This window comes from Falco naumanni, chromosome 1 (genome assembly GCF_017639655.2).
Source record: "Falco naumanni isolate bFalNau1 chromosome 1, bFalNau1.pat, whole genome shotgun sequence".
Lineage (NCBI taxonomy): Eukaryota > Metazoa > Chordata > Aves > Falconiformes > Falconidae > Falco > Falco naumanni.
Window position 1 is genome coordinate 116,350,025 of NC_054054.1, and position 13,201 is coordinate 116,363,225.

The window sequence follows — 13,201 nt, forward strand, 5'->3', positions numbered from 1 at the left end:
GCCGCCCGCCCGACAGGGGGCGCTATGGGACGGCCGCCTCCCGCCCCCGGGCGCTTCCCGCGCCTCCGTGCCTGCCGGCGGCTGCCCGCTGCCGGGCCCGGGTGGCCGTGAGGCGGGAAGGCCCTTGGTGCCGGGTCTGGGCTTGGCTTGGCCTGGCGGCAGCTGGTGACCACCACTGCTGAGGCGCGGCGCCCCGGGCCCCGGTGCTGCCCTCCGCCGTCCTCCGGCCCGCTCCACCCGCTCCCACCCGCACCGAGAGCCCTCGGGGGGCGGCCGGGTCTGCGCTGGCCCCGCTGTGGGCAGGTGGCGGCACGACACGTGGAAGATCTCATTATACCCCATTACATGCCCCCTCTGCTTCCCCTGCGTGGTTTCAGGGGCTTCTTTCTCTTTATTCTCCAAGAGTTTTGAACTTTATTCAGTAACGGAATCGAGTGTGAGAAGGACGGAGTGTGGCGTCCCTCTCAGACATGGCGAAGGCGCCTGTCAGGGGCAGGCAGGGAACATGGCCCGCAGCTGGTGTTGGCTGTGGCGCTGGGCTGCGGCGGGTGCATAGTGCCAGTGCCCAGCACCGATGGCCCAAAGGCACTCGCTATGCGCCCCAAAGGTGCTCACTATGTGCTGGTGCCTAGTGCTGACAGCCCAAAGATACTCGCTACATGCCCCAAAGGCGCTCGCTATGCGCCCCAAAGGTGCTTGCTACTTGCCCCAAAGATGCTCACTACGTGCCCCAAAGATGCTCGCTATGTGCCCCAAAGATGCTCGCTACGTGCCCTAAAGGCGCTCGCTACGTGCCCCAAAGATGCTCACTACGTGCCCCAAAGATGCTCGCTACATGCCCCAAAGGTGATCCCTATGTGCCCCAAAGATGCTCCCTACGTGCCCCAAAGCCGCTCACTACGTGCCCCAAAGATGCTCGCTACGTGCCCCAAAGATGCTCGCTACGTGCCCCAAAGATGCTCGCTACGTGCCCCAAAGATGCTCACTACGTGCCCCAAAGATGCTCCCTACGTGCCCCAAAGATGCTCGCTACGTGCCCCAAAGATGCTCGCTACGTGCCCCAAAGGTGATCACTATGTGCCCCAAAGATGCTCGCTACATGCCCCAAAGGCGCTCACTACGTGCCGGTACCCAGCGCCGATGGCCTGAAGGCGCTCGCGGGCCCAGCCACCGCGTCAGCAGCACCCGCACCGCGCGTACCCAGCCTCCGGTGCCTCGGTGCAGTACGTGGGGCGCGCTTGCTCTTTGCAAGGAGATGCTCTGAAGGCTGCTGCGAGGTCAGGCTGGGCTGCTAATGATGGGCTGTGCATCAAGCGTCTCCTGCATCCTGTACATCTCTGGGTGGAGAGGTGAAACAGCCACTTGGGAAGGGAGAGGGAAACCCATGGGAAGCTTTCAGCCAGGGAGAATGTCCAGGACATGATCACAGAAATACATACTGAGGACACCCAAGCAGACTTTTTAAACTGAAGGGAAAGAGTAATTCTGCGGGGTTTTTTCACTTGAGCTCTGTGGGCAAAGGCCAGGCACAGGGGCACGGAAGGCTGCATCTCACCTCCTCATCTTACATGGATACCCTTTGAAGGCTCTAAGTAACCCCTAGGTCTGCCACATGGCTGGTTTTGTCTGAGCTTGTTGTCATCATCTGCTCCTGCCCGAGTCATCTTGCCATCACTGGAAGCAGGCACCAAGGCAACGATAGCTCCTGCTCTGAATAGCTCAAGAAGTGGAATATGTGAGTGATAAAACCACAAGTGGAAAGTATATTTGGATGTGGGAGATGTTCTCATCCGGCAGCCAGAATATCTCTATGGTCTACAAGCCTCCTGCGAGGGTTGCCTTGTCTGACTGAACTACATTCACGTTTCATGTTTTAAAATGGCACATCTCCCATTGTCCTGACCCCAGGGAGTCAGGGCCCACTGGTTAAGGCTCATATGTTTTCACTGCTCGCAGTCTTAGGTCAGCCCTTTGCAGTGAATATAGCTCCTCAGTTTAATACAAAAATGATGAGGCAGGTGCACAGCTGGGGGTTCTTGCTGGCTGCCAGTGTGTAAGCACCAGGCAGGACTTTGTCAATCACTGATCAGCAGTTTCAACTGCGGACAAAAAGAGTCTCTTGCACTGTGCTGGATGGTGATCGGTCTGTGATCCCAGGGGAGTCTTGATAACCTGCAGAGGCTACAAAATTCTGTATATGGCTTGAAGGGTGGCACTGGGCTTGGGACCGCAGCAAAGCGGGGTCTGAGAGTGTTTCTGGTCAGCTTTGTGCCTTGGTGTTGGGTTTTGCCTAGGCTTAGAATTCCTATATAATCTGCCTGTGCTGCAGTACCACTGGTTTGCTGTTGAGCCCCGAGCTGCAAACAAGCCAGGGAAGTGTGAGAAACACTAGACCGGTTCACCTCCCCTCCAGCATCCTAAACCGGGACAGACTGGGTGGAGCGGGCTGGGTCCAAACTGTTGGAAGGGACCTGATATGTCCCCGAAGGCAGCGCCCTCCTGGCACCGTGTTGCCCTCTCTCCACACCACCATGAGGGCTGGCTGTGGAGGGGAGGATGGTGAGAGGAGGTGCCTGTGGTGCTGCTGGCAGAGACCACAGCCGGCAGCTGGGCTGGTGGCCAGAATGGCAAGCAGTCCCCGTCTCTGTGCGGTGCGGTGAGGGGCTGTTCCCCACAGGACCTAGGCATTTTGAAAGCCCCACACTTCCAAGAGCTGCACCTTGAAGTTCTCCTGGCAGAGTGGAGGGTTGTCGAAGGTCTCACAGTGCTCTGTGCGCCCCCAGAGCAGGTTGGTGTCGAGGGACAGAGCTTGGCCTCCCCCTCCACCTGAAAATGCAAGCAAGACGGTCAGGTTCTGCTCTCCCCATCCTGCTGCCCAAGCAGGGGCACTGGCCCAGCCGATGAGGTCTCTCAGGATTGCACCCCTCTCTCAGCTTTCTGTCCTTTGGCCACAGTGCAGCGCTGGGCTAGGGATGCCCTGACTGCCTTCTCTGCTAATTGGGATATCAGCGTGGAGGCAGAGCTTCCAGAGAGCTACCTGCAGAGCAGCCAGTGCGAGAGGTTGCCCTGGCAGCACAAGCTGAATTATTAAACTACTTGGAGAGCTGGAGAACAAGTAAAGCTCCTTGCATCCCTGCAGCCAGGCTTGTCCTGATCCTATTCCCGGGGGTTGCTGGAAGGGAGGCAGAGGCAACTGTCAGTGCTGCAGGCATTTCTGACTTGCTGCAGTCCTCTGCTGAACCCACCTCGGTGGTGGCGGGGCACAAAGATTCAACCTCCATGCTCAAGCCTGACCTGGGAGACAGCACCGCAGGCAGGCAGCCGGCACATCTGCTCTGGGTGACTGTGTCTGGCCCTTCCCTGGGCTGATCCCCACCTACATCTCCTCTGCATCCTACGCAAAACGGAGGGAAGAGCTGGGAAAGGACACCCAGCCTCAAGGGTGCCAACCTCACCAGGAGGTTTGGGCTGTGCTGCTCCCCCTTGGCTGGCAGAGCCCCTCTGGGGCTCTCAGAAGGAGCATCCTCGCTCTTGTGCAGCTTGGTACTCCTGCTAATTTAAGGTGACTGACTTCAACTTGCCTGACTTTAAACTGATATCCTAAACCAGGAGGTCTTTGCCTTTACAGGCAACTCAGATCTTAACTTTTTAGCCCAAGCAGCAGTGTGTCAGTGGGGGGATGCCCACCATTTGGTCATTACCAATAACGATCCCTTCCTGTGACCCAGACATGAACATGGAAGCTGTTTTGGAAGGCAGAAGGAAATGCCTGATGGCCAGAAATGGGGAGAGACGGCCTTTCCTCTGTGGCGCGGGCACAGTAAGATGGTTCGAGCTGGTGCTGCAGCCATCCAGGGAGGAGCCGAGGAGGGATGCAGGAGAGGGGGAAGGCGACCGCTGGCGTGAGCGTGGCACGGCTTTGGCCAGCTCTGGCTTCTTGATGAACACCCACTCATACCTCTCTGTCTCAGGACGCACCTGGAAAGCAGGAGAAACATGGTGAGCCCTGTGCTTTGGGGCATCTCTCTGTTGTTGAGGAGAGACAGTGCTGCCTGGCCCAGTGGGTCGGGGCCAGATGCTGTGTGCCAGGTCTGGACCTGGGGTAGGGAAGGGACAGGGCATTCTGGCAGTGCCAGGGCTGCTCTGGAGGCAGCTGTGGCTGGGAAGTTGGTTTTGTCTTTGCAAAGCACTGCCAGAGATGGGCAAACCTGCAGTGCCGATGTTGCCAGGTGGGTGCTGGTTGGATGCTGGCAGGGTACTGGATGAATGCTGGACTTTGCCTCCAGGATCTCTTGGACCAACTCAGCCTGCTCCTTCTGCAGGGATGCCAGAGCTGCTTTGGCAGTACTCCATCCAGGAGCTGCCCAAGGAAACAGGGCAGAAACCCACCCTGACATGCATGCTGCCCTGCTGTCATCCTGGGAGGATGCTCTAAGACCCACCCAGGGTTACTGCACATTGCCTCGGGGGCTGGAGTTCCTTCTCTCTTTCTCTGATACAGCACAGCAATTTCTGTGCTGCTGCCTCCTGCCAGGGCTAAGGGGCAGCAGTTGGGACCGTGATAAGGAAGCAGCTCGGTGCCACCATGCTCTGAGTTGTCAGAGGGATAAAGGAAAAAGCAATTACCAGACAAACGCATGAGTGTAAAACCAGAAATAAAATGTGACTTACAGTGAACACAAAGCACTCCCCTGTCCCAAAAAAGCCCGATGTTGCCCCGCTCTTTTTCCTTTCACTCCAGTCAGAGGAGAGAAATGCCCCGCACACCTTTGGGAGAGAGCACAGGGAGGCAGCCGTCAGCAGGTGAGACGGCTGGGACCAGAGCAAGCCCAGAAACACCAGCCACTGCTCGTGTCTTCAGGAGGGCAAGGGCTCTGCAAGGGCCTCAGGGGGACCGGAGAGCCAGATTCTGCTGTGCCAGCCTAATCCTGTGCTGACAAGTCGCTGGTGCTCTGGGTGTGAGTCCGCTCAGCCTCAGTGCCTGAGGGGGGCTCTGGCTGCTGGGGGGGGTTGCTCCATTGCAGTAGAGGTGGTTGCGGTGAGCTGGGGGCCGGTTCGGTGGTGCTGGTGTGCTCCCCAGCAGCAGGAGCTGTGCCTCCCACCGAGCCCAGCGAGCTCCCAGCCAGAGAAAGGAGCAACTGTGCGGCTCAAAGCATGGTGTGAACAGTATTGCATCATGCTGTGGAAGGGCTATAGGAGGTCCTTGTCCTCAAGTGACCCCTGGACAGTGGCGAGGTGGTCACCTGTTTTATGATACTTTAGAGAAAATGTGGTTTAAAATGGCAAAGGCTTTGGTAACCTTTTTTTTTTTTTTTTTTTTTACCTAGAAGGCTTTTAACCAAGCCCAGGGGTCCTTCCACCCACGGTCAGCCTGATCCTGGCGTGGACATCCCTGACTTGACCATGGCTGAAGGGTCATGAGTGAGAGGTGGGACCTCATGCCTGTCCTTGGTGCTAGCTAAGGGATAAAATGAGCTAAAACGTGTAGGAAACAAGGTTTTCTAAGTCACTTTCTCTTGTCTGCACAAGGCCCTAGGGGGTAGCGGGGTGTTTATCTCCGCACCACGCTGAGGTGTCAGGCTTGGCAAATAGGACTGGTAGGTCAATAAATCTTTGGGATGCCTGAACAATTTACACAACTTGCCCCCGCTGTTTGATGACGAGTGGAGAGATAAAATACAGGTTTATGAGCCATTCTCAGAGTCCCCAGGAAGAGGTCTGGCTCAGGGGGTTTTGCAGTTATTTCACGACTTTCAAATATTGTGGAAGTTGTCCTTATTTCTCCTCCATTTCCCTTGTGTGTCTGCTCTTGCAGTCAGAGAGAGATCCTTGCATTTAATGCATTGAAAACAAGTCCTGGCTCATGCAAAGCATCTGCTGACTTCAGGGAAGTCTGCTTAGCAAGGACTTAATGATTTAGCTTGTATTTACAATAAAAGAGTATCGCTTGTGAACTCTCTCCACCTCACTGACCCCCCGTTTCCCCCCAGCAGCACACTTCAGACTAGCTGGTGTCTGAGCTGGTTCTTGGTGCTGGGGGTGACTCTAGGTGCAGTTTGCTCTCTCCTGGGGGCTGGGGCTGACCCCAGGCAGGGCAGGAGAGTGACCACACAGCCCTGTAGCTGCTCCAACAAGTGCCAGTGTGGTCAACCACCCTTTCCCCTTCGCCACAGCTGCACCAGCGCAGCCCACTACTCTGCTTGGGGAAATACTCACCTCCCCCTCTGTGGTTTTTATGAGCAGCACCGTCGGTTCGTAGCCTTCACAGCATGTGTAAAACCTGCAGAGATGAACAAGGAGGCTGGATCAGTGGCGGTCTGGGGGCCAGGAGCAGCACGCCATGCAGGGAGCCTGGCCGTGCGGCGAGCACTGGGCTGTAAAGGGACAGTGGGGAGCGGTGGTGGCCCCTCAGCCTGTTGCTGTGCCAGCAGCTGGCCCGAGGGAGCTCACAGAAGGACAGCAGCAGAAACTTGTCATCAAACAATCCTTTATTGCTGCTATGTTGCTATGAAAACTCAGCCTTTATTTTCTTCCCTTTTTTTGAAGGAGGAGGAAGTGGGGGAATCAGAACAACTCTATAGTGCCATGTACTGTCTGAATGCTTCAACTAACCAGCATCTTGCAGCTCCTTTGTAGCAAACTGACTTTAAAATGTTGCATTTTTCCAGGGGAGAAATGGTAAGAGTAAGAAGACTGTAAAATAGAAAAGAGCAGCCCAAAAGTCTAACAATAAGCCGTCAGTAAGATTTTTGTGGAATCACTGAGAAAATTGTTACTTTCTTAGTTATCACTTTAAAATAAAATCTTTTTGTCTAGCGGTTCTATGAAGTAGGCTTTCAGTTTGCATGTTTATGTACAGCAGATAACTCTGTGAAATACATTAGTTTTCGAGTTTCATATGTGGTCCATAAAACTAGACTTACTAGCTCAGTGTGTGGTTATTTCTGTGAAATTATTATAACAGCTTTGAACAAGGATTTGCATTACTATGGTAAAATAGCTAACAGGTTAATAGGGACTGGATCGTCTTACAGGTCTTTTCCAATCTAAAAGATTCTATGATTCTGTGATTTTGTGTAGCTCCAGCAGCTTCAGTGTTTGTACAGGAATGGAGGGAGTTGGCTTATGAGACTTCTCAAGTCATCATTTTTGCTTGGTGAAGCAGGTAATAGCTCAGATAAATCCAAACATTAAATCCTCCCACCCCTACCCTGGGGCACTGGGCTGGGGGGATGCTTCCTGGGGGGAGTTTCCCAAATGACCTTGTTTTTAATCTGGATGTGTTTCCTAATCTGGGCTCTGCACCCCGTTGCTGCCTTGGGAAGGTGCAGGGCTGTGCTTCCCGGGGTGGGGCTGCCCCGCTGTGCTATGGGTGCCTGCTCACCTCTCATGGGCTGGGAGTGATGCTCGTGGTGCTAACGGAGGTGCTGCCATCGTGGCCCCACCTTTAAACATCACCCTGAGAACCAGAGTGGCATGAGCAGCATCCAGTCCCTGGACAGCCTGGCATCCCTCCCCAGCTGGCCGTGAGCTGCGTCTCAGCAGAGCAGTGCTCCAGCACTGGGCATTGCGGGGATGTCCCTGCTTCCCACCGCACCCATTGCTCCGTGACCGTGGCAGTGGCCATCACTGGGCCCTACTTTGTCTCCAGTGCTCACACTGGTCTTTCTATTGCAATTTGGGGCATTGGCCATGATGCTTGGGCTCTCTTAACTTGTGTTTCAAGCGTTTGATGTCTTCCTCATTGCAGGGTGTACCCACACACTGTCTGCCCCTGCCCTGAGCTCTGCCTGCTCTGTGACTGCAACCTCTCAGCTTAACATGCTCCTGCAGAGGAGCAGGTTTGGGTTTCCTGCCTGAAAACATTCTTGCAAAGGCAGCCTCAGCCCACTGGAAGGCTTTTGCTGCTTCACAGCTTGGGAAGTCAGTGGCAAACTGATTTCCCAGCTCAGTTTCGAGCCACAGCACTGACTGCAGCATCCAGCAGCATGCCTGTGCTCCGCACCACAGGGAGGGAGCTGGAGCCCTGGCCTGGGCATGGCGTGCTGGCTGGCCCTGGCTGATTGTAGCATGCCTGGCATGGCGTGGCAGATGGGGATGTTCCCCTGCACAGCACATGTGCAGGGCTCGATGTTCCCTGTGCTGAGTTGCTGATTGCCGTCTGACTGAGCTTCACCCCCTCCCCTACAGCCAGCACTGGCCCAGGCCACATTTAAGATCTTGAATCGAACCCAAGAACCCTCAGGTGATGTCAGATGTACCCCACAGACACGACATGTTGCTCCTTTCTACAACACTAACCTCTACCCAGTTTTACTCCTCACCAGTCTGACCCAACCTGACCCGATGGGCAGATGAGTCTTTACCTCTGCAGGCTGCACCCATCTTCTGAGGTGGAGAAGAGCAGCAGCGGGGGGAAGAGGGAGAAGCGCTCAGGGATCCAGGACCAGATGATGCGCATCTCCTGAGCCGTTACAATACTGGAGCTGAAGTTCTGCATGTCCACAGCCAGGTGGAAGGACTGCCTGCATGAGGGAGGACATCCATTATGGCCAAGCTGGGGTGCCTGTCTGCTTTTAGGGGTGCAGCCCCCATGCATCAGATTTTGTCACGCTTTTTGCATCATGAGCTTTCTGTTAACATCTCTAGCTGTGACTGCACAGTGCCTCCTGACAAGGTCCCCTATGAGGGGCTGTGAGGCACCCAGCACAGCCAAAGCTGCGGGAGATACCTGAAGCTCCCCCCCCCCCCCCCCCCCCATGTTGTATCTCCACTGTAACTCATATTTTGTCTTCTCAGCCCCAAGAGCTGGCAAACAGAGAGTTCTCCTTACCTTCTCTGCACCATGGTTATGCCCCTCTCCATTAACGCCTTCCTGTTGGCCATCTGGAGAAGCCAGATTTCCTTGCGGGAGAACAGCCGGATGCCAAAGGCTCTCTCTAGGAGTTTGTCAACAGTCACGTGCTCAGCAATGTTCTGCACAAAAGCCTGCAGGTCTGCCTTGATGTCGGTCCCCTCCAGCTCGGCAGCGGTCACCGAGAGCCTGTACTGCTTCAGCAAGGCCAGAGCAATGCGGTAGAGGACCTTCTGCCCCTCCAGCAGGTAGACATCAAAGACACGGATGGCGTAATTGAAGGGGAGATCATGAAAGAGCCATGACAACCATTCAGAGTAGACCTCAAAGACGTTCTCAGAGGTGCTGGCTATGAGTTTGTGAGCTGCTGGGCAGTGCTTGTTGGCCAGATCCCCAAAAGTCATGCAGGAGGCTTGGTGGGCCAGGAAGGACTGGTCAATGTAGCTGGTGTGGGGAGCATTGCTGGCGATGAGGCGAGAGATGTTCTCAAAGCACTGAGCTTCGTCTTCACTGTAGTGCAGCAGCAGAGCCACCAGAGAGGGGAGGATTGGGCTGTAGGTTATGTCGGGAAAAAGGTTGCCGACACAGATGAGGATCTTCTTCAAGGCGGTGACCCCTTCCAGGTTGAGGCAGTATGTGGGCATGGAACATCCTTCCAGGAACTCAGGCAAAGGGTGGGAGCTCACACTTGGCTTCCCAAAGAGCCGACTGGCCACGTCCCTGTAGACAAGGGCATCTGGGGTGACGAGCCGGCAGGCGACCTGCTGGATGAGCTGGTGGTAGACCTGAGCTCTGAGAGCGCGGCTCGCTGCCCAGTAGCCTTCTCTTGCCAGCTTCTTCAGCTCCTTCGGAGGCTTACTGAGGATGTCTCGGGGGATATGTGCCTGTTGCTCCGGGTCTGGCATCCTGTCCCAATCCACGAACTGTCCACAGCCCAGACAAGAGGAGGCGTCGATGTCCCAGGTGTCAGCTTCGGACGTGATCACGATGGTGACTGGAGATGAGCCAAACATCTCTGTAGGACAAAGACCTTTTATTCAACATGCTTCACTGCCCCAGCTGACAGCGTTTCACCCTGGCTGATGGCGCTTTGAAGTCTTACAGCAATGTCTTGTATTTCAATAGTTATTCCCCCCACGCCAAGGGGAGGTTTTCAGAAGGCTTTGCCTGGCTGGAGCTGCTCGCTTTGCCCTTGCCTGCACATGTTGGCTCCGGCTCTGGGTGAAACCACTGCCTAGGGGCTCAGGGAAGCATGGGGCCAGGTACTAGCTGGGTGTCAGAGGTGTTTCTCCACACTGTGAGGAGCCTTGCATCCCTCAAAAAGCCCCTGAATTCCCAGCTTGTGACCAGAAAGCAGGGACACAGTCCCGGTTCCCTGGGGTAACAATGGGACAGAAGCGTTACGCCACTGAGTATAATGAGCAGCTGAGTCCCAGCCCAGCGTCATGGGCAGTGGGGGCACAAATGATGCTGGAGCTGAGAGGGACCATTTGCATTGTGTCACCACCCAGGGACAGAGCAGGGCAGGGGGCAATGTCCTGTCCAGGTCTGGCAGCCCAGGACCAGGCTGCTACAAGCCCAGATAGAGCAGGCAAAGCCAGCCTCGGGTATCTGCCCTCTCTCTTACTGCCTCCTGAAAAAGTCTCCTGATCCCTCTGGCCACTTGGGTACCAGAGAGGAGGTGCAAAGAGAAGGTGCTGCAGCAAAAGGGGCTCACCAGGTGTGTGGGGATGGTCTGTGGGGTGTGGGGATGATCTGTGGGATGCCAAAGGGTCCCCATTTCCTGCATGCCCCCATACACGTGGAAAGACCCCATCCAAGGGACCACACGCAGGGTCTGCAGAGCATCTGGGAAGCCTCTTGGAGGCAGAAGGTCCCCAGCCCCTTCCCATGGGGAGGCTCCCACAATGGCACCGTGGCAGGGCTGTGGCAGCCGCCAGCCCTGTTCTGGGAAGAACAGAGTTTGAGCTCCTCCTAGAGCGAAGCAGGTGGCATTTTCCCTGGGGTTGCAGGAGAGCTCAGCTCCAGACCCTCTACAAGGAGACAGTTGTCTTTGCGTGGGTGAGTTCTGCTGGGCGGTGATTAATTGGCAAGAATAAAGTTGATTAGCATACACGTTAATTCTCTGATATATTTTTCTTGGATGCGCTCAGTTGGGTTGGGGAGTCTAGGATGGATTTGCACTGAACCAAGCCTCTGCTCTGGCCCCAAGGGGACGCGGGGGGACAGCATGGTCCCAGCCCTGCGTACTGTGTGTGGCAACACGTGGTGGCACATCGAGGGGGTCCGGGTGCCTGGGCTGCTCCCATGCTGGGTCTGGCTGTGGCTCCTGCTCTCCAGTTCAGTTTGACCCCTGCTCAAGCTCAGCAAAATCAGCAGATTAGGTCCAGATCTGGTTCAGGGAAAGGGCAGCTGTTTTAACGGGTTGCTGCTCAGCCTGAATCCCTGCTTTGAACAGACAGAGCCAGAGTGCAGCCACGCAGGCTTCTAGCCATAGAAACCAGGCTAAAACGAACACTGGGGCTGAAGCAGGGCTGTTTGCACCACCGTGGTCCCCAAATTCACCTTGTCCCTGCAGCTGGCCGCATACCATTGGTGCTGCCCTGCCCAAAGCACCGAGGAGCATCATCCTGAGCCCACCCAGCTGCTGGTGCCCTGACCCAGGGTGCTGGCTGGTGGCTCTAGCTCTGCCTGCCCTGGGACATGCTGAGGGTGATGGGGAAGGAAAAGTGGGTCTGCTCCAGCCCCTCTCCTCAGCTGGATGTGATCCTGGCATGAGCAGGACCAGCAAGAACCTCCTGCATCCTCCCCTGCACGAGACGTGCGGCTGCCCCGGCTGCAGCTCACTCACCTTGCCCGGTGCCCGTGTTCTCGCCCTGGGCCGGCTTGGCCATGGGGAAGCCACCAGCCGCCCCCCCCGGGGAGTGGGGCAGGCTGAGCCCCACCTGCAGCATGTGCCCTGGCTCTGGTGCACGCCGCTGCCGGGTCCCCTCTGTCCCCATCACCTGCCCTGACTTTAAAGGTGAGTGCCAGCCCGCCGGCACAGGAGGTTTATTTGGGGTAAACACAGTGAGGGGTGGAGCAGCTCCCACGCCCACGTCACCCCTTCCCACCCCAATTCTGCACTGAGGCTGGGGAGGGGGATGTAAACACCCCGTGGGATGAGATAACCATCAAACCAGCAACACAACCATTAAACGTAATAATGTTTTTTCCCAAGTATAACCTTCATTTTCTCACTCTGGGGTTCACCCCCTTCACCAGCGTCATGGGGCAGGGAGGGTCCTGCGGGGGTGGGGGGTGGGGATGGGGCCGCTGCAGCCGTCGCCTGCCCTTGAACGATGGAAACGTCAACACAGTGAGTGGGTTTGCAAAACCGCTTCCCACTGGATGGTCCCGGAGGAGTCAGAAAGGGAAACATGTGAGCAGCAAGTGCCAGGAACCAGGAGAAAAGGGAGAGACTGGGGCATGAGGAGCAAATCATGTCCTTCTGCAACCGGCTCGTGTACCCTTGGGGACACTCTTTGGGGATGGGTGTGCTGGGGCTATGCTGGCTGTGTTTGCCACATTACTTGAGCACCGGCTGGCAAAACCACCAGGGGAAATTTGGGGTGATGCAGATTTGCACCCTGCAGCACCCCATGCCTCCTACATACTCGGTTGCCCAGCAGGAGCACAGGGCATGATTGTTGCAGGCACAGTTGTGGTGCTCCAGCATTCCCGATCTGTCCCCCTGAAAATGGTTGCTATTGACTGACTTTTAGCTTCAAAATGCGATATGGAATTACAGACCATATGCTGTATTCACAGACAAAAGAGCTGACTTGAAGGAAAGGTACCCTCAAACAGTTGAGAAATGCTGCCAGCAACATTGCACCGATCAAGCATTGCTACCTGGAGAACTCACCGTTCCAGCTGCACATAAAAAAGGGCATTTTTATAGGCATCTTAGATTTTTTCAAGGTTTTTTTCTTTTTCCCCTTAGAATATCAGATTTTTTCTCTTGTGATAACAGCAAGTGCAGGTTGTTCCTGCCTTGTTTCCCTGCCTGCATGTCTGCAGGGTCTGCCTGCACCTGCAGCGCATCCCTGGGCACCTGCCGCACCAGGGGTCCCAGGGTATCTGCTGAGCTAGAGCGGTCCCTCTGCAGACCCTCTCCTTTCTGGACAAAGCATCGCCTCCACGATGTGCCAAAATCTGACAGGAGTGGCACGGCTGTCCTGTCATCCCTCTCCTGCCTTTGCTACTGGGAAGCTGGGAGCCTGTGGAAGCAGGTTGAGGGGCTGTGTCAGCGAAGGGCCCCCCAGGGTGCTGCGCTGGGTGGGCGGGAGGTGAGGGGCTGTTTCC

General features: G+C 55.9%; 1 protein-coding gene across 1 annotated transcript; it reads right to left on the bottom strand.

Moving 5' to 3' along the window:
* Positions 1-495: 495 nt before the first annotated feature.
* LOC121085242 (TBC1 domain family member 24-like) lies at positions 496-9,867 on the bottom strand. Its single transcript, XM_040587766.1, has 6 exons — positions 8,834-9,867; positions 8,367-8,525; positions 6,217-6,280; positions 4,672-4,767; positions 3,702-3,978; positions 496-2,826 (listed from the first exon to the last, which is right to left on the bottom strand). The coding sequence occupies exons 1-6, from the start codon at positions 9,865-9,867 to the stop codon at positions 2,681-2,683; spliced, it is 1,776 nt and encodes a 591-aa protein (XP_040443700.1). The 3' UTR covers positions 496-2,680.
* Between the last annotated feature and the right edge of the window lie 3,334 nt (positions 9,868-13,201).

Bases quoted from the DNA above. Each gene is read 5' to 3' on its own strand.
- LOC121085242 (XM_040587766.1), bottom strand. From the start codon at position 9,867: ATGTTTGGCTCATCTCCAGTCACCATCGTGATCACGTCCGAAGCTGAC. The intron at 3,979-4,671 runs GTAAGTCACATT...CCTGCTTTCCAG, and splicing joins GGGAGTGCTTTGTGTTCACT to GTGCGTCCTGAGACAGAGAG. The intron at 2,827-3,701 runs GTAATGACCAAA...TTGCATTTTCAG, and splicing joins ACAGGAAGGGATCGTTATTG to GTGGAGGGGGAGGCCAAGCT.